This window comes from Parus major, chromosome 5, assembly GCF_001522545.3.
Source record: "Parus major isolate Abel chromosome 5, Parus_major1.1, whole genome shotgun sequence".
Taxonomy (NCBI): domain Eukaryota; kingdom Metazoa; phylum Chordata; class Aves; order Passeriformes; family Paridae; genus Parus; species Parus major.
The window spans coordinates 6,185,956-6,212,686 of record NC_031774.1 but is presented as its reverse complement, the minus strand read 5'-3'; the positions used below and the strand labels follow the sequence as shown (position 1 = coordinate 6,212,686).

The following is a 26,731-nucleotide window of genomic DNA, read 5'->3' as shown; positions in this document are numbered from 1 at the left end:
GAAGGAATGTAACAACTACAAAGTACTAAATATTAGCACTCAAGGTTCACTTCTCAGAGCAGTAAAAACTCTCATTCCATATTCCAAACCAACTGAATCCCCCAAATCTATAAAGCTCAAGTCTGGACTAGAAATTTCACATGACCAAGCTGCATTCTGCCATCTGCCAGTCCATAAAGAGCAGAAGAGGAGCCACTGCAGGTCTCCACAGAATGGTGTTGGGTTTCTCCTGGATCCAGGAGAGCTCCCAGGATTAAGATCTGTTCTGTTTCAGAGGAATCAAAGACAACACAATTGGACAGTTTCTTGCAGTGATATTATTATTAATTGCAGTGATACTAGAGAAGTGTGACAGCTAGGTTTCTGAGGAATATACACCTCGCTCTGAAACCAGAGCTACTGAATCCTCGGGGCCAAAGAATGTAACTTTTAATCAAAATGTATCAGACTTTTAGAAAGAACTCAAATTCGAGGCATACAGAGGAAAGAAAACACCGTTTTGAAGACCAAAAGGCATTCCAGGCCTTGCCTAGAATGAAACTATTTACTGGATTTTCTCCTGAGACTATCCTGTGCAGTCCTCATTCCCAAAAGCATTAACAAACAAAATCTATGTCATTTGGTAGGCAATCTAATCTAGAATAACTCAGACTGTAAATAAAATATTTCAATGGAAACATTTTTCCAATATTTCATCTCTACAGCTGACAAAGAACAAAAGGAAGAAAGAACAGTGGACATTCAATTTGTATTAGCATCATGTCTCAGAGTACAAATATGTCCAACTTCACTGAGCAGCAGACAGAGTCCTGGTCATATCCTTCTTACCCTTGGGAAAGTGTAATGAAAGCACTGAATGCACTGAAATGCAATGATAGCAGCTGCTAGGGAAAAGCCACTGCAAAGTCTGAGCTATGTCTCTCCCACTATTTTTTACCAAAGATGAATTTAGCATATTTTTTGAAATTTACTTTGACTGGTGTCTGATGAGGAAAGTAAACCATAAAAAGCAAGATTCAACATAAACAAATTATACCAAATTCGTAGCCAATAAATGCAAATGACTTTTAAAAATATCCCCCATGTTGCTTACAATTAGATTAGTAGCCTCCAAACAAAAAGTTCAGGGCAGTCTCTCTTACCTGTTTTCTTTTCCTCTACATAAGAGGAAGAGATGTTCTAGTAAAGTTCATTCAAAACTGTCTTGAAGGGAGTCTCTTGTCTGCTAAGGATTCTTGGTTCTCTCACATTCCACAAATGAAGAGCATGCCTCAGGCTTGGTTTCACCCAAAATGTGTGAAAAGTGCCTTGCAGCTGAGTCATATTAATGACAAACTGAAGGTTTAGCTTTCTTCAGTGAAATTAGGAGCCTTCAATAAAAGTCCTTGCAACTAGACCTAGTTAAGCTAAGAACTGTTCCACATCCCATATTGTCCCAAATGTCACTGTAGGTCTTTACAGGTATGAATATTCTCAGACTGCCTAGGCATTTTGGTGTTCTGTTCACAACATCTGCTCTAAAGCTCTGTATAAAAACCTAAATAGCAGTTGTTGCATTGAACACGTGGGCTTTTGTCTTCTAAATATTTGTAGAACTGCCAGTTTTTGAACCAGCTCTGTGTGTGTACATACAACAGTTTGAATTGTTGGGGTTTTGTCTTTGACTTTTTGATTTTTAAAAACACCCATATCAAACACCAATAGCATTTATTTCCATATTGCTTCCCACCAAAATATCTTCCATATTGCCAACTGCAAAGATTCACCACGAACTCTGGAGATTCATTAGTCCCATCACTGAGCAAAGATATTTCTAAAGCAAAGTAGATCCAAACCACCTTCTAGATGGTCCTTGCCATGAGAGAAAGCTAATTCTTCCCACTCTTAATGAGGAAAACATGCAGAATAGCTCTGTCATCTCCATTGCCAACCACCATGGACAAGCTGTCTAGCAGCCACAGAGATGCTGGCTGGCCTTTTACTGGCACTTAGGGCTTAGATCCTTAGTTTTAAGGAAGAGCAACTTAAACCAGAAGTAAAATACAGGAGTCACTACAAAGATGAATGGCCAAAGTAAGTGCAAGCACCTATTTCAAAGCCTTAAGGATTTTTAAGGACAGTGCAAATGTTTTTGTTCAAAATAATTGGCCACTGACCATTCTTCTTAAAGGAAAAAAAGAAAAACACCAACAATCTAATCAGTCAGCTTTTAATGAGTTTTAACTGATGTCTCAATTCAATTATAAATCTTTATCCATGTTACTGAAAAGGTTTTTGACTGTTATGTCCTTTCCTATCTCCCTCTCTCAGTTATTTTCTCTTTATTTGAACCATAAAATACTACTTTTTGGTATAGGCTTACTCTATTTTTTAGGCCTAGAAGGATCAGAAATCAGCACTCATACCTTCTTTAGTAACCAAGAGAGAAAAAAAAGGGGAAAAAAATCCAGTGTCATCTCGACTTAAAATTACTTCCTTTGGCATTACCACTTTCAGCAATTGTCATTCTTTGTCTTTTGGTTTTTGGGTTTTTTTTCTGTAAGCAAAATCAATTGTAATTACATGAGTATGTCTCAATTACCTGTCCTATTTTTTTGGGCTGGAAGTCCTGATCTGATTAATTTGACTTCTCTGTCCTAATGTCTTATCCCATGCCCCAGGTCCTAAGAGCCTTACCTTCTTCATACATTTTGTGGCAAGTGCTTCATTTTTGCTGGTTAATACAAGACATAAATTCTACTAGCAGAGAAATGTGCTAAAAATCAGATGCAAGTGTGTTATTTCATGTTTAAAGGAGCTTGAAGGGAAGAGGAACCAAAGGAGAGCAGCAAACACAGAATTTTTACTCAGAGTAACATCAATGTCAGTAATACACTGGTAAAGCTGGTAAAATAAAGGTGCAGGGAATGTTTCTCAGCCTCATCTGATACAGCCACACAGAAATCCATGGGCTGGAAAATTCTAACACTGCCAGTTCCCTGGGGCACAAATCATCAAAAAATCCTTTTCTCAAAGAGGAGAAAAGTAATTTGTCATGACCTTTAAATACATAAATTTAGCTAACAGGAGTAGGAAGTCAGTCATGTGTCTTCATCCATAAATATTTCCTAGGTGAGATCCTGTGACTTGTAACCCAGTTCCTTTTCCAGGATACAGGATGAGACAGGAGCAATCTTTAGTAACTAAAAGGTGACTTAAGCCTTCTGATTATTTTTCTCAGAACAAATCAACTATTTTGGTCAAAAATAAATTGTAAACTTATTCTAAAGTTCTTTGGCTGTCTCTTTTGTTATAATTGCTTCTTCAGCATAGAAAGTAGTAAAATATCATGTTTGGATCAGCTGTGAAGTTCACATTACACATCTGGGGGAGGTTCTTACTCCTGAGTAACTTCATTTCCCTCTCATATGCTGTGCTATGATAAAAATGAAGATAAAAACTTACCTACAGCCACATAGTATGTGGATATAGGCCTTTACAATAATGATACTTATTATCATTCAAATGAATTTTCATTTCTCCAGAAATGGAGTGTTTTTCAGACTGAATAATAACCAGATCAACAGGAAGTCCTGGAAGGTGTTTTGCTGCATCCAGCAACTCTTTGCAGATCTAGAATAATTCCAGCATGGACAAAATGCCAAAGCATCCAGTGCTTGTAAAGAAAGGCTAAAATAAATGCAGAGGGCAAAGAGTGCTAAAGCAGTTAAGGATGGGCATTTTATAGGAACTCAGATCATCATTCTCATTCATCACATTTTTGTGATCTTATGAGTAGACCACCATATAACAGGAACTGAAATCTCAGCTGAACAGCACCTTGTTTGCAGGAACATTATTCTAATTAATTCCATTCTCTCTAGCACTACATGTCAGTTATTCCCAAATCCCTGTTCATCAGAACTGTCTGCAATACATAGCCTCACACCTGAGAAAGCAATAACCAGAAGATGACAAGAGCAGGTAGCCTCACTCCCCATGGAGCAGCATGGGCACCCCATAGTAAATAATGCATTTTCAGAATTGAAATGGTAGTCCATTCATTTTGTAACATTTTGGGGACTTCACACTGAGAGGGGTTGTTCTCCTTACAGCTTATTATTAGTGCCCATTTACTTTTAGTGGTGCTGCTGTTAGCATTACCTGAATTTAAAGCTTGAAGACATTTTCCCTTGGTAATTCCTTCCCTACCTGACTCTTGGCATTCCTCCTGTTCTCAACTCCTCTCTCCTGCACCTTGCAGCTTTTTCAGATTGAAACTGAACAAGGAGCCATGCTTTCCTTCTGATCCTCCTTTCCCCCGTGCACACATCCTGCTCCTCATGTTCTCTCCAAGTTTTCAGGCTGATACTGTCACTATCCAGGCAGTATTCTCAGGGCAGCAGGAATAGAAGGCATTTCCCCCCACTCTCCCAAGGATACTCTTGCATTAGATGTTGTTTAAGGATTTTTTTTAAAAATCAATGCAGTTAAGGCAGAGAGTCTATCCTGTTGTAAATCCAGATTTGTTATAAATCTGTAAAAAGAGATAAGAGAACCTAAATTTTTTTGGATTAAAAGCCCATTTGACATTGCTTGCCTTGATTTAGCAGGATGTTTCAGTGGTGCATAGCTTTGGTCCTCATAAACCTGTCTTCCCAAATCCCCTGCTGGCTTCCTGAGCACAGGACAGATTTGGGAAGACCATACCCAGGAGCAGCACAAACTTTGCTGTAATTCCAGCCTCCACTGGGTGCCACTATTGCATAGCATAATGTGTCAACAGCCTGGCAGAACTGACTCTTAACTTGTGCTTCCCTCTCCTGAAGTTTTCAGGTCATACGTAGAGAATTATCACTTGTTTTTTATAACCTTAAAACGCCACGTGATAATCATTTTATTGATTATATAATCAATATGGATGATTTAATTCTTCCTAGATCTCTACAGCTGAAAAGCTCTAAGGCAAAAGTGCTCAGATTCTTTCCTGATTTTATGCTTGAATAAGCCTTTTTGCCCCATGTGTGGATCTCTTCCTCCACGCTGACTGAAAATCAACTTAGCCCTCTATTTTGCTCTATCTTTTTTAATCTCCCTGCAGAGGGCCTGGATTAGACGACCTTTAAAAGTCCCTTCCAGCCCAAATTATTCTATTGCTCTATGTCTCCATCTAAAGTGCTTTGATGACAGCTTAAGTGGCACAAGGGTAAAATCTTACCACAGACCTGCAGATACCTTAAAAACACTCACTCAGTGCTCTCAAACTGTGTGCACATCCCAAGGATGGCAATGACACTGAAAATACATTATCAGCCAACTTTTAAATTAATAGCAATTAAGTATTAGTTTTATGGGGTGGATTTAATTTACCATTTGATGGTGGATGGATATGCACAACTTGATAGATACCATTCTGGTGATTCAAGTTGTAATCTAAAAAGACTGAAATTTAATGTTATGAATCACTTTTTAAAATCCTGGGCAGACAATTCAATCACCTTTGCTCTATTTCACATTATCCCAGTTCTTGTATTTTGCTTTATTTCCTTTTCCCAGGACTCAAATAAGTAACTAATGAAATAACTAAGTAATATCAACTAATATTATATTAATAAATAAAAATACTTACATATATACATTATATTAATATATTCCATAATCTATATAATTTAGTCTATAAATAAATACTACCTAATGGAGTGCTTTGAGAGCTTACAGAACACATGCAAAATTCTTCCAGGCAAAATACTGCTAGAAGGAGATTTTCATGCCAGCCTTCCATCCTGGAATGATTTGTTATCCTCCTCATTTGGCAAAGCTGACATAACCACAATTGTTTGAAGTTGCTGAAGATGGGGAAAGCAGTGTCTCAATGTTTATAAAGTCTACTTTTGTAACTTGGTCCTTCCTCTCACTCCTCTCAACACTCATAGACAATGACACTGATAAGTACAGAAACATCTATAGCCACTGGCCTTTGGAAGGATCTCAGCCTTTTCTAGCAGAGATCCAAAATACTTCCTTGAAAATCTGCTATATTCTGACACAGGCTTTACTGCAAACAGAAGCTTGATCGACTCTGCCCAATATTGTTTATATTATCACAGAGATGGGCAAAAAAAGGACATGTAAGCATTAGTCTGGCAGTGTAGACATTTCTAAGGCCTGAAGATAAAGCAGCAAGAGAGAACAAAACCATGCAATAAAGCAGGAGAATAAATAAAAGCAAACAGCAAGTAGACTGAATCTTAATCTGACCCACAGTTGTTCAAAGCCAACTAAATTATTGGCAGCAGCAGCTAAACAGATCTGTGGTGCAGGTCTGGAGGCAACAGGTAAGACCTGTGCCCCACAGCCTGGACATTCCTGCATTGCTGGAGACTCCAAAAGTGTCTCCAAAAGACAGCCAAAAGTGGCTGCTTGGGGCTAAGGAGAAACAGCTATTCATTTGGCAAGGGAAATGAATAAGTTAAAGAAAATTCATCCAGGGCAGAAAAGTGAACCATTTGCAAAAGAAGACTGGGACAGAGGCAGAATTTCACTCTATTAGACCAGCTCTGCTTTAGTGCTCTTCTCATCCCCAACTGCTGCTCAGCAGACATGGCAAACTGCAGGAGAGACCATCACCCATGTAGTTACCTCCACTATGCCTTCCTACTGAATCATGTTAGAAACAGCAACAGGACAAAAGAGCTATCTACCTGTGCTCTAAATTGATGTGTGTCTATTAGGCATATGCATGATGACGTAAAGGAAAGATCACAGATGGAAAGAAATTCATGTTTATAAACTAATTTGTGCTATCAAAAACTGGGAAATACCTGTCTTTCTATTAACAGCTGAACTAAAAATTTCTGGGTAGAAGGGCCCAGTCCAGCTTCCAGGAATTAGGATGTTTATGGTCTTTCCTACCTCACCAAAAGCTCAGGAAACTGCCTGTGCATGGCCACCAGAAATACTTCCCAAGGGGACTTCTTCTGCCTTCAGAATTCTTCTGGGCTATTGTCAGGGTTTTAGAAGGCTTTAACCCCAGCATAGCTTTCCAATGTTACTTACTTTTAAGGGTTTGATACGCTTTTTTTTTTTGTTTTAGGTTTAGTTTCCTTCACTTATTTTATAAGCCATAGTTAATCAGGGATTCTGCTCAGTAAAGCTGAGAATTAACAGACAATAGAGTGACCAGGAAATTATGTCAACACAGGCAGATGTTTCATGGCTCTTGCTGTACATCTTTATGTGACATGGTGTCTCCAGTGGCATTGGGCTCAGCTTTGTGAGCATCCAGCTCTGCACTGCCTTCACTCAGACTGAGCCTGTCACAAACTCTCCTTAGAGGGGCTTCTTTGAAAACTCAAGATATGTGTAGAAGATGCTCATTCCTTACAAAGTATGGATGTACATAGAGGTGGGAGGAAAGGATATGAAGCCCTGAGGGACAGAGGGAGCACCTTTAGCTGGCATATTGATGACTCTGCTGTAAGTAAGTACAGTGTAGGGACCAGTAAAACTAGTAAGACACTTCCTGCTCTACTGTCAGATACAACTGTAGTAATGACACTACAGAATTTCATGGCACATTGAATAGGAAAAATCAGCTTCTTCAGTGGCAGGTGTTATAGATCCCCTGTTGGGTGTCAACAAGTCTTTGTGGGATGTATGTAAGAGAAGACTTTAGCCTCCCTTCCAAATCCAATTTTTTGAAGTGCTTGTGCCAGAAATGCCCATTTTTTGCCATCCAGCTAAGCCCATTTTTAAACAAAGACAAACAAGAAGACATTTGGACTCTGGCAGAGATTCACAAGTGTGTCATTATGGAGACACAACAGGAGCAAGAAAGAAACATTGGTTACACCAGCAGGCTTGAGATTGGACACAGACTGTTTTAGGGATGATGTGTTGGCTGGATTGTCAGAACCAGAAAGTAGTAGTCAACTCCTCAGTGTCCAGATGGAGAGCAGTGATGAGTGGGGTCCCTCAAGAGCCCATCTTTGGATCAGTACTTCTTTATATCTTCCTTCAATATTATTTTCTTGAGCTTTAAACGAACAGTTAGTTTCAAATAAAAAGTGGTGACAGAAAATAAGATAATCTGTCAGTTATATATGAAGTATAAAGGAAGTATAATGCAGGCAAGTCCAGTGTGACAGGATTCTCAGTATGAGAACATTATGTCAAAAGTCTTACAGAAGTCCAGATAAATGATACCAGGGGATCTTCCCTTGTCCACCAGTGTAGTCACTCCATCACTGAAGCCATTAGGTTGGTCAGGCAGGACTTGTCCTTGTCTAATTTAAGTTACTGTGAAAACTCTTCCACACCTTCTTTGTGAGAACAAAGTGACAAAGATGAGTTCCTACAAAACTGGAAAGGCTTCTGTCTTCTTAATTCAACCTGCTGGTCCCATAAGGATTCCTTCTTCATCTCAGCTGAAGATCCCTGTCAGATAAACATAGGAGTATGCCCTGATCCATGGAAAAACTTGCTCATCCATTCCCAGGGACTGCAAAAGAACAAACTGAAAGCCCTCAAAAAGGAAAAGCTTGAGACAGCTCTGGCAAGGGAAGGAACAGTCAGTGAAAGAGCTACTGTCTGGGAACTTAATGACAGGCAAGAGAAGAAAGGTACAGGTCAGGTAAATATACAAGCAATGCTGTTAGATGTTTATCTAACAGGATTATTATCTTTACCAGAAGAGGTTGTTTTTCCAACAGCTCTTTAAGTGTTTTCAAAGATGCTTTATGAAACATGAAAGTTTTAGTGTAAATCAGGCAGTGTGCCAGACCTAAGTGGTTTCCTGCAAACAAACCTAAGCAAAAAAGTCCCCTTACAGTGACACACAAACACGTCTCTACATCATCTGCCATTAATTACTGCTTAACCTTCCCTTATTTAAAGAAATATGTGGAGACTCCTACATATCATGGGTGAGCTTGAATCTAGCCACATAGTAGCTCTGAGCTCATTACAAACCTGAAGTAAGAAAAATTTCACACAATTAACTTCCTTTGTTTGTTAGGAGCATGTGCAAGACATTTCACCTGAGTAATGCCAGCCCTGACTTCAAAAGTACATCACAAGGAAAGGATAGCAGGTTTCATCTAATTAGCCAGCTGGATAACACTGGGTTTGATTTCCTCTGTTCCTTTTTTACAGCTACCTCTGGGAAAACAGTCACCTCCACTAAGGGCTAGTCTTTGGCCCATGTAGCAGAGTCAGAATATTACCACCAGGAAAACCCTGAGTTTTTTGTTTCTATAATGCTGTTTGAGGGGTAAAGGTTAAACTGCTAAGCACTCATTTAAACCAATCAAACCTACTGGTAGAATGCTTAATAGTGACCAGGGCTAGAACTGGAGAAAGCTGGTATTATAAAAATTTCCTGCATGTACTTTTTCCCTGTTTTCTAAAAGAGTTTTCTGACTTTCTTGCAGTGATAGGTACTGGAGATGAGGAAGGAGAAAAGAGGGTTTGACCAAATATTTTGACAGTAATTCTCGCAAACATTGTGTGAAGCCAAACAAAAGCCACAAGCAACCGTATAAAATTAAAATTTGCAAAATATAAACTTGTGGATTTTCCTCTAGTAACAAAATCCAGATATTTCTCATTTTGGGAGCCCTTCTTGGACCTGACTTGCAAAGGTTCCTTAGTATCTGCAGCTAGAAAAGATTCCCAGCTTACAGATGGACTGAATTGTGTCATAGCAGGACTCTTAGAGCCTTCCTGCCTAAGTATGAACTCTGGCAAGTGCAGGGATGCAAGGGCTTGTTAGCACCACGTTGAACTGGAGGAAGGGTAGTAGCACTCATGGGAGTACAAGAATGGCAAAAGTGGCTTTGGAAAAGAGCCAAGTTGTAAGCTGAATTTGAGCTGAAGTTTATGTGTTTTGCTAGTACCAAAAAGAAAGCACAAGGAAGTGGTCAAGTGTGGACAGGATTTCTGAGCTTGAGAGAAATTTTGGCCTGTCAGGGGCTCATCTGTTCCCAAGGGAAAAGTTCCTGGGAACAGTTTCTCTCCAGAATTTAGTTACTGTAAACAGATAGTATTTCTTAAAACAATACTGAACAGATGTCCTTGGTGTGTTTTCTCTGGTCCCACCAATGGGACCAAAGGGGGTTCCTTCTACCAGTCAGGGTAACCTGGTTGGAAAAACTATATATGGGTTGAAAAAACCCTGAATAGAAGCTTTTCAGCCACAGGAAAACTGGTTGTGTGTGGTGTTCTTGCTGGGAACTTCACCCAATACTTTGTGTCCTCTAGCAACAGTCAAGATGAGAAGCTGATTCAGAGCATGGATGCTCTTGTGATGAAAACCAATTTTTCTGTAGTGCTCTCAGGTCCTGTAACCCCAAAACATGACCAATATATATTTCCAGACCAAGTAAGCCAGTCACTTTGTCTAGCAGCCTCCATCATGTTACACTCATGTATGACTGAGACCAGCTCACTTATGAACATACAAAGCTATTTGTTTCCAACTGGCATGACCTAAAGAAAAAAAAAATAAATCACCTGGAACCAGGAGAAATAATTCTCTATTTTTGAGAGTTTTGGTCATTTGGTACTTCTGTAGAAGTAGAGTTTTATATTAGTAAGGAATCCCATAGCTGCAGTTAGATGAATGAAGAAAGGATTTTCTCCTTTTGCTTTTTTTTGGTAATGTGCATCTGAGAATTCAGTTCTTCAAAATTAAATGTGTATTAACATTTTTTGAAAATCAATGTTATGGAAGCAGGTATAGATACACAAGAAGACATACAGAGCACTAGAAAACTCTAAGAGTGATAGTTAATTAAGGTGGGAAAATAAACATGAGAGAAGGAATAGAAGGAAAAATAATGCTGGTAGTGAATCCTCAAGCATTTAAATCCCTGATGTGTCACCAGATCTCTGCAGGAAGGTACCTTCTCTCCTTCCTGCAGAGGTCTCAGAAACCAGTGAGGTTTTAGGTGAACTCAAGGGACAACCAAATAAGAAAGGGAACCTCTGAGCTGTGAACTCTTTGGACTTTTCTATGATCCAGAAAATTCATCTGCAATACTGAGTCATGAAATCTGCAACAGGATGGATTGGTTAGATCAGCACAACTTATTAACAGAGATTTTATAGAGGGGAACGATCTACTTGTATTTGTCTCCTTTTATAAGCATTTTAACTCCTTTATCATGGCTACAGCTAAGCTATTTAGAAAGTGCAACCTAAACACATCTGGTACATGTGTTTACATCTGGCTATGAATGCAGATATGAGATGCAACAGTTTCCTGCTGAGTGAGGAGAAAAGAATTATCAAAGTTACTCATCTGTTGGGTCTTTCTGTAAAGCCATCTCTTTCCAGTTTTCTTGCCTCTGTCAGGGACAAGGGGAATATTTGAGGTCCAAAAGAGCTCTCTGCTTGCACTCTTTTTAAATGCTTCAATTGATTCTCATTAATCTCTGCCTTCATTTTAGGAGCTGAGTAAGCTGTTTCTTTCATCTTAAAATTAAATTTGCTTGATAGATGATGATGATGATTATTATTAGGTAGGGAAAACCCACCTAGTATTTGATGTGCTGGCTTCTGTTCCTTCGAATGTCATTCGTGGATTATTCGCCGCCGTTATCATTGTCATCACTTGAGGTAATACTTTCAATTGTTACAGAAATACCATCATCTGGTGATTTCCAAATTATTTTTCATTTATAAAATTCTCTTAACATCCTGACTTTTTAAACATAAATCTAGAGCTATTTGGAGTGCTTGGAATAAAATACTTAGCGAAATATAAAATCAATAGATAGCATAAAATACTAACAGAACAGACTGCAAAAACCATGTGTAAATTATATGGGAGCCAAACAAGTGCAGAGCAGTAACCTGGCACCAGTCCAAATTTTTGAAATGGAGTTGGAGGGAATGGCAATCCACAGGCACTGCTCCAAGTTGATCTTGCCATTTGAAGTGTACACCTCAGTAACCTGGCAAAGCCTGGGGACTTTCCCTTTCAGCTTTTAAAATATATTTCAGTGAAATTTATCTTTTTGAAACAAGAAGAAAAAAAAAGATCTGTAGAGTCTCTCCTGCATCTCAATTAATAAAATCGAGGCGTGTAAGAAGGCAGAGCTGAGAGATAGATAAGGATTGTGGTTGTTCCTCCTTTAGTAACTACATCCCATATGGAAACCAAATGCCAAAGTACACCTCATTTAATCAGCTCTCACTTGCTGAACACTGCTCTGGAGCCATGAAAGAAGTATAACAGTGGCAAAATTTACTCCCAGCACATCAGTGATAATACCTGAATGCCACTGCAATGCCGCCTTCTGATCACATCTTGCTGAAACATGAAAAAAACAAACAAATAAAAGAGGGCTGCTTTGACTGCTATGAATTTTTTGCATGTGGAAACATTATCACAGATCCATAATTAAGCAATATACTGCTCTAAGTACAGGACAAACCTCACAAAGCCTAAATCTGTGGGTGATGTGGAAGGACTCACACTACAGGCAAAGGACATTAAGTATTCATTGTTAGGTTAGAAGAGAGCTTACTTTGAATTGACATACAAATCTATCCATAAATTGTTAACAGATGTTAACAACTTACAGTTAGATTTTTATATTTCAATTCATAGATTGCCTGTTGCACTCCATTGAAAAGGCAAAGTTTACCAAAAAGATCTTTCACCTATTTGACTCTAAAAGCTTTCCTTTGTGCCGCAGCACTGTGTTCAGTAGTCAACAAATTAATATTTACTTGATGAAATTTATTGCCATCGGAAATCTCAGTCATGAACAGACCAACAGATGTGCACATCTGCTGACAGTTTTAACAGGTAGTGGTTCTCTTGTTTTTTTCAATTAAATTAATCAGAAGTTTAAGGCTGAGTGCACATTTATATGTTTGCAGAATCTGGGCAAGGCCAGATATCTAAATAAGGATCTGCTGATAATCAATAGAATCTGTGTCCTTCAAAGCCCAAGGCAGGTATTCACCAACTCCTTAGCCAAGTCTCACGTTGACCTCCTTCACCAGTATTATCAAAATGTTTATCTTTAGTCCTACACTTCCTTTCTCCCTCTTTTAAAATTTATAATATGATTTAAGTGACGCAAGGTTTGTAAGGAGAGGTAATATCTTTTATCAGAGCAACAGATACATATCTCTTTAGAGCATCAGGACTACAGCAGCACAACCACTACAATTCCATTAGGCATTTTAACAGAATTGAAATGGCCATGACCTCAGCCAAAGCAGTTTGTGTATACTTTTCTCCTGTGGAGATCTGGCAATGTACCATAACCCTGCACCAACTTGTCTGTCTTTATTCAATTCTACATCTCTTGAATGAGGCACAAAAAACCTCCTTGCTTTCCTTTTTGCATGATGAAATGGGTACTACCATAAAGTGAACAAGTTTTAATCCGCTGTGTAACGGCAGAAGGTTTTCAACAAATCAAATGCTACTTCAGAGATTGGCTCCCAGTTGGTTTTGGGTTTTTTCTTTTGTTGTTATTGTTGTGAGGTTTTTGGGAGGAGGGATGGGGGTTTCTTAAACCTCTTTTCCACACTGTTTTTGAGTATTCACAAATATCACTTTCACGACTTCCTTATTTTGCCTTAGAACTGCAGGCTGTTGCATCTAAGAAGCTCAGATTCTGCAGAGACCTAAGAGGTCTCACTGCTCTTGCCTGGGAAGGTGCTGAAAGAGGCTACATTTACTAATTTTGTACATGTAGATGTGTAGTCAGAGATAAAACTTGAACCACCTAGTACACACGAAGCCAGCAGTTGAGTGCAGCTCCTGCACTCTCAGATATGATTTAATGAATCTTGCAGGGGCTTTGACAGAAATGTAATTTGCCAAACACAGCACATTTTTCACTGCCAATTAATTAAACAGCCTTACTCAGAAGAAGTGTCCAGTAAATTAAAGAGCTGCAAGCGTAGAAGTTTACATTATCTAATTGTGCCACAAACTCAGCTACTGAAACAGATATGCCTGGCTATCTAAAAGGCTATGTGAGAAGCTGCTTCAATTTGCTGTCCCTACTGCTATTCCTTAAGTTTGACTCATATTTCTTTCTCATTGCTCTTCATTCTCATGTGAGTTCCACAATTACTCACTGAGCAGTGGGACGGTTCCCAGCTCCAGCTACCAATGGCACCAACTTTCAGTGTGCTGTGCTCTGTGTATCAAAAGATGCCAGAATTAGACTTTAAAAGGTTATCTTTCTCTCTCAAAATTCAGAAACCTCTTTATCCATCCCTACTTACTGTTTGTAACTTCACAAGTATGATTTCAAAGCCTGGCTACAAACAGCCATGGAAGATGAGCCAAAAGAGTGTTCCAGGATGAGAATAAGTGAATTATGCAGACCAGAAGAGTTGATTCTCCAGCCAAAGGTCTGTAAAAGCAATGCATCACTTGAACCCTATCCACCTAAATCATTTCACATGTTTTCAGCACGCCAGCCAGTGCTCTGTGGTTTTGAGCATGCAGAAAGTAAGTTTCCAGGCTCTTCCCAAGCATGAATCTTCACAAGTTTCTCCTGTAAACAAGCACTGCTTTAGGGAACATAAAAGAATGGTATTCCTCTTTATAAAACAGCCTCAAGAATGTGTATGCCAACAGGGCCTGTGAAAAATTCAGAAAGGGCTGTAATATTGCATGTTACCTGTTTTCTGTGGGAAAGAGGTAAGAGAAGGGCTCCTTGACAACTTGACACTGTCTAATGGCTTCTAAGAATCCTGTATTTTGTTGTTATTACCCAGCTTTATCCTTTCTCACTCAGAAAACAGAATAACATGAAATTTGACTCTCCACATATTAAAACTAAAGTTTGAAAATTATGACCATTTTCAATTTTTAAAAAAAATCTTAATCATTTGAGTTCTTGAACTCATTTTAGAATAAAATAACCATGCCATTTTAATCATCTTTGAGACCATCTAATCCTTGTTCTGAAATGAATAAAATAGGCCATGATAATTTTTCAACTAAGAAGCAAATAAACACAACTAACTAACACAAAGCTCTCCTCTGAGGAGTAATAAGGGCTAACAGGCTGAGGCAGAGATATGCTCTTTCTGAAATTTTCTCATTGTTGGAAATCCTATAAATAAGCCACCATTTGCCACAATAAAAATCAACATTTCCCTGTTTCTCAGAAAATTTGCATTTCCTAAAAGAAGGAAACAACCTGCAGACATGCTTTTAAATGTAGCAACCTGAGGGTTTCTCCTACTTAAACTGGCAGTCTCACACACCTTTTCTAGAAGAGTATTCTTAATAATATCCCTTGACATTTTGCATTTGGAATGATGAAATATGAAGGAACCTATATAATTCCTTCAGATCAGGAAAATTTTCCATCTCTTGCATTGTACAAAGTTACTCCCACTGCCAAACAGGTACTATGAAAATTAAAATATTCACCATTGTGGAGCATTCAGTGAAATCCATGGGCCACCAGCTAACATTTGCATTCAGCCTTTCAAATTAGTGACTTTACCTTCATACCAGCCAAGCTCTCATAATCAAAGCCCACTCCATAATTCATGGAATAGTTTGGGTTGGAAGGGATTTTAAAGATCATCCACTTCCAATCTCCCTGCCATAGGCAGGAACATCTTCAATTAGACCAGGCTGCTCAAAGCCTCATCCAATCTGGCCTTGAACACTTGCAGGGATTGGACATCCACAGCTTCCCTGGGAAACCTGTTCTGGGGCTCTACCACTCTCACAGTGTGAATTTCCTCCTAACAGAGAGTTCCCATTTCTGTCTCACCATGCAGTCACATGGACTTCAGTGGTTTCAGTAGCTGAGACTTCACCTGACACAAAGTTACTCCATGATTTTAACTGATGTTTGAAACTGAAACTTCAAAGTGGTTAGAGCTGAAATAAGTAATCCACACACATTCACCTCAAAAACTATAAATAAGTTGTAGTAGGAGGTTCTGTAATATACATTTTACTTCATTCCCAGGAAATAGTTGTTTTTTTCAGCTGTATCGTGGACAGAGAGCATTACCATCATGCAGATGTTATTACTGTGTATAAGAATATGCTTTTTCTAAATTCAGACTGGGTTCACAGTGAGTAATAGATTTTAGTTTCTCAGCCACAAATAATTGCACTTCATACTTTCTTTACCCTTCTTGTTCTGGAGGTAATCTGATTTAGTGTGCTTTAAATGAAGAATTCAAAGTAATTTGTAATCTATTTCTGGGCAATTTCCCTTAAAGCACAGTGATAAAAGCTGTGCCATTTGTTAAAAAGGTTTTACTAATGAAAGTAACAGCTGTTGTCACCAGTGTCTCTGGATTATCTCCTCTTAATGAGCTGATTCCAGGTGTCTTTCTGGAGTGGTTTAAACAATGTAAGTAACCATACTCACCACACTGTTAAAATTTAGACAGCTGTCTGTTTATATAATCATCCTGTTTTTGTGGCAGTTGACCCTTGATCTAGGTCCCACCTAAGCTGCATTTTTTAATGTGATTCCACATGCACAGTAAAAAAAATGCAGTGCATTGCACTGTTTTCTATTTGCTTCTGAACCAGCTCTGCAGTTATTTTATTGCAGCAGGATGTTTATTGCCACAGAAGCCTAAGGGAAAACCACATAACTGAGCTTCAGTAGGGTAAAAATTGGAAAGCCATGCCTTTTAGCACCACCACCACCAACTTTTGTACAGACAGCCCTGAGGCAGAGAAACTACCACAGTTTTTAGACTTTAATGAGGCTGCATGTCACCAAATGTATGGGAGACACTTTGTTCAGACAGCTCTGCAAAACAAGGACCTAATGTATGCTCAGAGGGGTAAGGCCTGAAGAATTGCTTTAGAGAAAAATAAAATCTATTCAAGCACAAGCCCTATTTCCAGGCAAGCTTGCTCCATGTTGAAGACCATATGTGTTATATTTTGTGTGTGTGTTTTCATAATGAAAGCATCACTTGAAGTACAGTTATTCCTAATGCAATTTGCAGGAAGTTCATCAACAAGATCGCAATTTTTACTTTTTATGAACCTTAAGTGTCACTAAATAGACACAACAATCTATCCCAATTCTGTGTCTCCAACTCTCCTTGTTACATTGAGGTGAATTAAGTTTGCAAAACACATTCATGAATGTTCAGATATTCTTCTCTTCAGAACCCTCAACAAATCTTGAGAACCGATTTCCCATTACCCCACTGTATTTGTGTCCTAAACCTCAGAGCAGGACACACCACCAGGTCTGTCTGCATGTGCAGCACTAAACTTGCTCTTCAGTTTCTGTCATGCTCAGCCCTCACAAACTCCTTTCAGTTTGGGGTTTAGGGATTTTATCTATTTTCTCTATTCCAAATTACCTATATTACTTATTGTATCTGTCTGTATAAACTCTGGAATGCCCAGAACAAGAATAACCAACTTTTCTGGTGCAGTGAGCTTTCTCTTAAAAATGCTTCAGTGCCACAAGACACAGATGACAAAGCTCTCTTGGATACGGGGACAAACATCTATAGGAATAATATGTTCTGGTTGCTTTTCCAGGGTCTCACCATTCCACTTTTAAGTAGGACTGGTCAGGAAGCTCAGAGCAACTAATGATCTCAAAACTGCTGGTGTCACAGTGGATTACAAAATTAAAGTGTATCAAACAACCAGACACCCACAAGCAGCTTGAAGCAGCTAGAAGAACCAAAATTACCACTTGTTGTAGACAGTTTACAGAGAATATCTACTTATGCAGTCCTCAGGCACAGAATGAGACTATTTCTTCACCATTTTTCTATTTTAATTACCTAATTTGTCACTCTTCAATTCCTGGAGCTCTGCACTACAATGTACAGCAAAGAGTACCAGTATGTTATCAAAATTCAGTAAAGTACTTGCAAGTGAAATAATTGTCCCAAACTCACATTTTAACCAAATGATTTTACATCATTGTACACAGACCCAACTAGATTCACCTAAAAGAGGAAGAGCTAATCATTGCAACAACTACTTTATCACTGCAATTATAGAGAAGATCAGCTTGTTTATCAAGCTGATAAAAAAGGTGATAATGGCTTTTTCCAGTGTGATATATTTATATATGTGTGGCTGGGAAGAGCAAGAATTGATTTGTTAAAAAAAATTGAAAGAAATTATTTTTATTAAAATAGGTAATTTTCTACCTCTTTAGAAATGAGCACTGAATTGGCAAGATCAAAGAGCATTGGAAAAATAAACAATATTCCTGATGTCTTTTGTAATTAAGCACTGCAATTACTGCAGAAAATGTACCACCCCCTTTTAGTTCACCTCTCAGATAAGTGTTTCATAAGAAATTATAGCTCTTGCTGCTCTCCTATAAGTGGTCTTTTAAACACTGCAATGGCTGTGCAATCTAATTGAAAAATACAGGGGGGGTATGCTGTCATAGATTTTTTTTTAAATTTTTTTTTTAGGCTTGATTTGCCTAATCTGAATTGCTTGGTAACCAGGTTTGGGTTTTTTTAAATGAAGTTTCTGTCATTAAAAACTCGGTTCAAATTGCACTAATATTTTAATGCACTAGGTGGCATAATGATATTCATATTAGAGAAATTAAATGATTCACCACCATACAGATACTTCATTGGATAAAAGAAGACACCCTTTTTGCCAGATAAGAAGTCCTATGATAACTTCTGTATTATAAGATTGCTAATACTTTTAACTCTCTTTTGTGTTCTTTAGAAGAGTACTTCAAATTTTGAAAGAAAAAACTATTCATATTCGAAGATGATGATTTAAGAATTGAAATACCTTGAATGTAGGGAATTAATTTAAAAAGCCTTTAAATCTCGCTCCAGTCCTGATTGTGATCAGCTTTACTCTGAACAATTTTACTTGGGGCCAACATTAAAGCAGATCAAAGAAATGTGAGCTTGAGATTGTTGGCTTTCCCTGGGACTCCTGTTCCATCAGCTCTGATATGGGCCACGTTAAACACATGTTGAAGCTGCCAGGAACTGGACCGGGTGACTTTAATCAATCTTTTTCATTTCTAACCCTATTAACTCCACCATTATAGTGGACATAATGAAAGATCCTTTTAGACTGATTCTGGTGTCAGTCTGAAGCGGCATTATGTCAAAAAAAATTTAAGTCATCTTCATTTACTGTAAACTCAGAGACTTGCTTTTTGCTGCAGGTGTTCTGTCACAGTTTGCTTGAATTTGGGGCAGTAAATTACAAGACACGTCAATGTAAAGAGGCAGTGAAATCATTTATCATTAACTTGAAGAGGCCATTATTCAGCTGAGGAAGATGACTGTTTTATGAAATACAAAGGATGAGATCATGATTTAGTGATCAGAAGTGGTTTTTTTTTTCCCAAAACATAGCAGTACATAGTGAATGTGAGAAAGGAAAGGAGTCTAAGAAGTCGATACAATTTTATCTGGATAATGTTTTGATGTTGGCCATCACAGTTAAAAGTGGCTGTTATGAAAGCTGTTACTGATTAGCAGACAGATTTTTTGATTGACTAATGACTGTATATGTCCCACTTCTTTCTGTGCAACAACAACTCTCACAAGCTGCAGCATTGCCACAAGCAGGAGCCGTATCAGACTATCAGGAAAAGATTTAAAGAAGTGTAAAGCCTTTTGTCTTCAAAGGACAATTTGAAACAGTGGAGTTTCTAAACACTTTAGAGAGTCCAGAAAATATAATGTGTCGAGCTTGTTCTCCTTTTTTGATGGAGTCACTAACATGTTTACCTGTTTTACAAAATTATCCCCACTTATAAAGCTTATTTGTACATGGATAATAGGATAATGCTATTGCTGGGACTAATTTTTTGAAGACTGAAGAAGTGTTCAGCATAGAAAAGGTGAGCGTAGTATGGAATACAGTATCAAACACCACCAAATTATCAATTTCTGGAAGACATTAATGACAGGGCTTCTCTATTTTGTGAGATGCTCAGTAAGGAATCCTGAAGTGCCTACCTTTTCCAGCTGGTGCATCCCTTCCTCTACACAGCAAACTGAAGCCAGTGTTCTCAGGGTCTGGGGATAAAGGCACCTGAAACAATCCTGGCGACAGATCTTAAAGAGAGCAACGACACCTCCTTCCTGCAGGGGAAAAACAGCAGTCAGGAAAGTAGTACTAGAGGTTTCCCTAGTACTTAATCAAGATTGGGATGGGGAGCAGATTTCTTTAGTAGTTTATCCAAAATAGCTGTCGTAACTACATCAACAAAGAGGTGCTAAGCTCACACAGAGAACTCAAGTGGATTAATGCTTGTACACTAAGTGATGAAAAAGTAATACAACCTCAGCAGGAGGTGTGCTTAAGTAATTGACTTCTACCAGTTACAAGCTCTATTTAAATTAAACCTGACATTTCTGCAAAAATTACAAAGAACCATCAATAGGTGGCAATTAGAGTGGGATTTAACTGATCCTTTAGCCATGTTATCAGTATAAAATGGATTTTTGTTACCATGTATTTCCTATTACTCTACATTTCTGAGCTCCACACGAAATTTACTTGATGCTAAAGTTATGAGCAGGAAGGTCATATGTTTGAAGAGGTACTGAAAATAAGGTGGAAATGGGTGTCAAATTCTAAACAGATACAATCCAAATCTTCATTCTCTAATAAATAAAATTTGCATTCCTAAAAGTTTTTCTTTAAATACTACAGTGACAAAGACTTGAGTACCTATTACAGTAGCTATCCTTAATTAATTTCCAGCACAGCTTGTAAAGATATGTTTTAGTAAATTTCATGTAACAAATGTAAATATATAAATAAATACCAACAATGTTGCACGCTGTGTGATTGTGTTTTAAAAATTATTTTTGATTTCAAAATGTTGTGCTACCTGGTAGACTACATATGCCTTTTATGATGTAGAATCAGACATATGATGAGGATGAATGATATTAAGAGATTGATGACAGATGAAAGATCTCAGACTAAAGTGTTCAGTTTACAGCATTAATTAAAAATAGTTGAATTCATGGAGCAAGTGAAAAGCACACCCTTTTTCTAAGCCTGTTTCAGTTCACGCTGTTTAAAAGTATTTTTAGATTCACAGAAATAATCTATTTTTACCTCAACCATTATTTGAAAGCTCCACAGGTTATACTGACTTGAAACCTCTGGGCTACAATTCAGACTTTACTTATTTTCAGAATTCTATATTTTTATACTACTTCTGCTTGAATACAGTAGAGGATAATAGATGAAGCAAAACTTTCTGTTCAGTCTAACAAAAAAATTATACCAAGTCCTATAAAATTAGACAAAATTAACTCTTCAACATATGTTCCAGATAGAAGTTTTAGATCATATTTTTGCACAAGTATATGGAATTTCTGTGGCATCAGTTAAAACTATAGGCTCACTTAAGATTGTTAGGAGTAAAACTTATTTCTGGAATTGTAAGAAGTGTTCATGTGTCTGTTATTTTATACCTAGTACTGCTATATATAGCCTAATGCTATAGAAAGGTATTTCTGAGCCTTTAAACTAAAAAAGAGGCAGTACATGAACAAAAAAGTTTCAGTCATATTTTTCCTTCCACAAAAGGATACTGCTCTTTCACCCAGCAGTAATTACATTATCTGTCAAAAAGAGGAAAAAAGCTATTGCACTGGCATTCCCAAGAAAAAAGTAGCTTTTTTGTGTTTTTTTTTCAAAAAATACATTATCAATTTGGATTTTCCCACAGTTCAGTTGAATCATGTGTGATCTGATCCTCTGCTTTAGCCATAATAAACAGAAGTTTGTGGACAAATTTAGCAATGTTTAAGTGATGTTGGCACATTTGCTTCAAGCCTTTTCTGTGCCAAATGCCCTGATTTTGCTTCTGATGGACAGGAAGTGATTTATCACTGCATTTGTCAGGAGGAGATCTGTACTCTTTATTTTGTGCCTCATGTGCCATTACTAAGCTGTAAAATATTGACCATGAGTAATGAACCAAGAGATCTGTAAGTGAAATATTGGACAGGTGGAAAATACTGAGCCTGATTCCACGGCTCGTCAAAACCAGTGCCCTCACTGGGGTCAGAGCATTTCTCAGAATTTATTCACCTTTCACAAGATTCATCCCCTGGATCTTTTGCAGTGATGCCAAACCATCCCATCTGACAGGGACATACGTAAATTGGTCAAGTGGGTAAATATTCAGAGGAAGAGAGGGACTCTTGCTTTCCACTTGACAACCCACTTCTCTCCTGTATTGGATTAACAGGAATTCTGTGGAATGCTGTTCAGAAGGGCTAGGTTTAGGTAATGAAATCACCTGAAATACAATATAGTGAATAAAGAGGGGAAACAAAAAGGCATCTAATTCTAAGGTGGAATATTTTGCAGTTTCAGCCTGAAATGGCACAAACTGCAGTAAATTCTCATCAAGGCTTTGACAACATTTATAATTATCTTGACAGATTATCTCCAAAAAGATCTTCATCAAAAATACTTGCTAGAAAAGAAACTGGCATATAAAGAAAATAAGGCAAGGTGCATTGGAATCCTCTTGGAGCAAGTGATCTGCTGTACAGCAATAAGGAATTCCAATAGTCAAGTATTCTCCAAGGGGGCTATTATGAGGTATGAATATGTACATTTTTGTTCCTTTCTCTTTTACAAGCCTATTATCACAGCACTCTGCTCAATACAGTTGGTATTGGACTCTATCATCAGTAAAATGAATTCTTTTTAAAAAAAATACTATTTTCTTTATCACTCTATGACCTATTTATTGTAACTTGTAAACAGATTTTTACCAGTTCTTCTAGGTGTTACAAATCCAAATCTATTTATAACCCGTTTGCTCCAAGTAATGCTGATTTTCTTATCTTGCCTATGCTACTACTCATTTTTGTTAGAGACCTTAGGTTTTATGTCTCTGACAGCTAGTGAGAACTACTGCTGGCTTCCAGGGTGAGTCAGCAACATGATTTTTTCACAGCAGATTACAAAGTTACATGCTAAAAAAGAAAGTGTTAAAGAATGCCTGTAGGTGGAATAAAATTATGGGTGATGCTCCAGCATAGAGGAGAGCCTTTGATAGACTTTTTTAATTTCTGTAAAATATTAGCAGGGGATGGGGGAGAAGGAGAGAGGAGACTGAAACCCTTACCAAAATGTAAAATGAGAGACCAGCTCCTGTAATATTGTAGCTTTACAACACTATCTTGGTTTTTTTGGGGTTTTTTTTGGCACATCTGAGATTGGTGTGCTTTAGGGTTGTAACTTATAGCTTGGGACAGGAAAAAACCTAACAGCAGTGTTCCACAAGATCACACTTTGTCATGGAGAGTGAGACTTCAAGGTTACATGGACAAATCTGTTGAATTTTGCTTTCATGGTAAACAAATAATCAGGCTAGTTTTATCAAGGATACTATAACAGCTCTTGAGGGAACTATGGATTCTATAAAAGATTTTGAAATCTTTGCATGACTTCAATCTTTTTCCACCCTTATAATGACTGAGAACAATTTCTAATTTTTTGTTTATTTTCTGTTTTGAAATCCCCCTGAATTTTTTACTGTCATAGTGAACGAAAGCCAGAGCCTGTCTTATTTCTACTTCAGAGATTGTGAAACCTGTCTCAAATGAAACTTGAATTACATCATGAGCAGCATTTCATGTGTTATCTGCTCAAAATCTGGAAATGTGACAAGTTTGCAATCAAGAAATAAAAACGTATTTTATTCATATTGTGAGCTTTTGGAAAGGTGCAAGTTAACCTCCAAAGCAAGCAAGGCTCAGTGCTGTTCAGTTTCTTGTCTGAACAGAGCTTTTCACCCATTTGAAATTCTGGTTGGTTACAGTTCCTCTGCCCCCTTGGTCACTGATGCAGGAAACTGAGGCAGTGCAGAGTGTGAAGGATAATGGACAAATACATTTCCCAGTGCACAGGGCACACAGAGGCACAGGACAGGGGATGCAATCACCGCTGTAAATTGGCAGCCAAAGACCACTTAGGGTTCTTTGCATAAGGGGATGCATTTCCTCAGTTGTAAACCTGTGACACGCCCAGGTTTTAGCAATATGTTAGCTTAGTGATTTATGAAAGGTCAGACTTCACTTTTGCTAAATTAAACTGTTATGGAAGTTGTAAAATGATAAAAAGCCCAAGACCATTTTTCATTAATTTGTTAATTCTGCACTTCTCCAATACTCAACATTTTACCACTGTTTTTGGGTACCACTGAGTGGAGCTCAAATACCAATTTAGGAAAAAAACAAACCCCTCAGGCTGTTGGCAGAATCTACTACAGGTTTCTCAGTCTGGCTCGTTCTCAGCCTTCAGAATAGAGGAGTACCTTTTATGGTGTAAATATCCATCTATAGGCACACAGAAGTAATTAAATGCTGCTGTCTAACCCTGCCTCTAAGCAGGACAAGGAACTGGCACAGCACTTCACAAGTAGTAGCTGGGGAAGGGAGGTTTTCCTCTTTCTGCATGCCCTGTGATTGTGATCATCCTATCTTCAACAAGACACCATATCCCACCTCTCTCACTTTTTCAAGATCCAAACTCTGCAGGGATTTTCAGTATCATGGATCTTGACAGAATGACTCATTTATACCAAAAGTTAGCACCAAGTACTCAGTAAATGAGAACACACACTGATGGAAGTAACTGCAGTGATGGGTCTTCTGTAAAAGGATAATACTAGATGCAAAGTATCTCTAAATTTGTATCTTTAATTATATATATATATATATATATATATATATATAATTAATACAATAATGTCACATATATAATATATATAAAATATACATTATATTATATGTGTATATATATAATTAATATTATCTCTAACCCCCCTGTACACACAGCTGAAGAGGTCTTGCTGTTTCTCTGCACAGTCAGCTACAGCCATGGCCTATTGTGAAGTTTCTCTCCATTTACATGGCTGGTATTTAAAAAGGAGAGACACTAAAATGTTCCCAAAATGATGGAGGGATAATACCTCCAGATAGATGGCACAAAGACAATTGCAACTGAAGGAATGCTGAGAAGCCTGCTGGAACTGACCACACTTCTGAAGCTGCTTGCATGGGTATTGTGCTTAATTATATTAAAGATTGGGGGGATGTGGTCCTCTTTAGAAAAAAAACCTCTACTGAGATAGTTGTGGTAGTAAACTCTGTAGAGTTGTAAGTCTTGCAAAAGCACCAGAAGAAGAGAAAAAAGTAGTTTCTCTGAGTAAATTTTGTTGATCTTAAGTGAGATGAGCTTCTTGCACTGCTAGTTTGCTTTGGATTGCTCCATCCATCCCTTACCTTGGCTATGATGCGGCAGAGGTGAGCGCCTTCCTGGGCAAGGCTGAATAAACTGCTGATGGCTGACTCGGTGATGTACAGGCTGCCAGAGAGCTCTATCTGCCTCAGCAGGTTCTGGGGGATACAGGGAAAAAAACCTGGAGTCAGACTGACAACACACATTTATCACTGCATCTGAGTACGTGTAACCAAGGATAGTGATATTTAAAAATATTAACAGGGCAAGACAATGGGTACATGTATGAGAAGGTTTGGTGTGGAGCTCTCCAGCTATTTATTAAATTGATATTGTGTTTGATCGGGGATTGTACCAGAATTTTCAGATGGCAACTAATTTAGTTAGTGCAGAAACTGAATCTCATGGTGATACAAGATTTCCGCCTTATTTATAAGGAATATTGCTACACCATTTCTTACACTACCTTCTAAGGCTGTGGGCTCATCACTACTCTCAGTCAAAACATCACTGACAAATCAGCATTCTTATAAAGAAATATAGTTTATTTCTCCAATGTATGAAAGAGATTAAATATTTTTAATGTTTGTAAATAATTATCTTGCTTTTGCATTTGAGTCATTGCAGCTTTAGAGACACAGCTGTAAAAAGAACATGAAGTTTATTTCATTTAATGTTTCTGAAACAAGACATAGAATCACTAGAATAAATAATTCTATTTCCTAGGAGGAGGAAGGTAAGCATTTTTGTATTTAATCCAGCTTTGAAAGAAATGCAAGGAAGTATCCCACATATTACACTGTTATTTATACAAAATTCAATTACCTTGCCTTTAAGAGGTTCTGTTCTTCCACCTTTAGCATTAGGAAAATGCTCCATAATAATGCATTAGAAAAATTCTCCATAAAAGACATAGCTTAAGAGTTCACAATTTGATATGAACCTATCCTGAATTAAATCCTGATACACTGATTAGAAAAAAAGCTCTTTATGCAATTTAAGCTGAAATCTCTCACACAGACACTTAGTCTGCTTCAGAGCAGCAAACTACCCCCAGACAATGTGCTTTTATGGCAGGTGTGGGCACATAGCCTGACTGAGAGGCTCAGAAAGCTGTTCATAAAATTGTTTTTATTAATGAGTTCTAATCCAAGTCCTTCAGCCACACAAATGCACACAAGATGATGTAGCATCAAGAATTCCACTCCCTTAAAAGAAAAAGGAAGTAGGACTTCAGGTGTGTCAGTAGGTGCCAAGATCCCCAAAGGCAGAAATATCAGCAGTGAAGAACTGCTCCTCTGACTGAAAAGAATAAACATATTAACAATGGTAACCTACTCACTGAATTTGAAATATGCAAAGTTATTTACACACTTCAACTCATTCATTTCATGTAGTTCTCATAAATTCCAAACAAAAAGAATTAGGAAGTAGTTTGTTAGTTTGACTGTAATTCTGCAAGTATATTTGGAATATTCTCACCTCCTAGTAATAACCCTTTAAAAATACAAGAGATGTTTCTGAAAC

The 26,731-nt window shown here is 37.8% G+C and overlaps 1 protein-coding gene across 2 annotated transcripts in view; it reads right to left on the bottom strand.

Annotated features, from left to right (window-relative positions):
• The window catches only part of INSC (INSC spindle orientation adaptor protein), a 127,938-nt gene that overhangs the window by 25,963 nt on the left and 75,244 nt on the right, over positions 1 to 26,731 (bottom strand). For both annotated transcript variants that reach the window (XM_015632342.3, XM_015632346.3), the window contains exons 6-7: positions 25,249 to 25,362; positions 19,939 to 20,064 (exon numbers count right to left, since the gene is read on the bottom strand). In XM_015632342.3, coding sequence (XP_015487828.1) covers positions 19,939 to 20,064; positions 25,249 to 25,362 — 240 coding nt within the window. The remainder of the gene's footprint in view (positions 1 to 19,938; positions 20,065 to 25,248; positions 25,363 to 26,731) is intronic.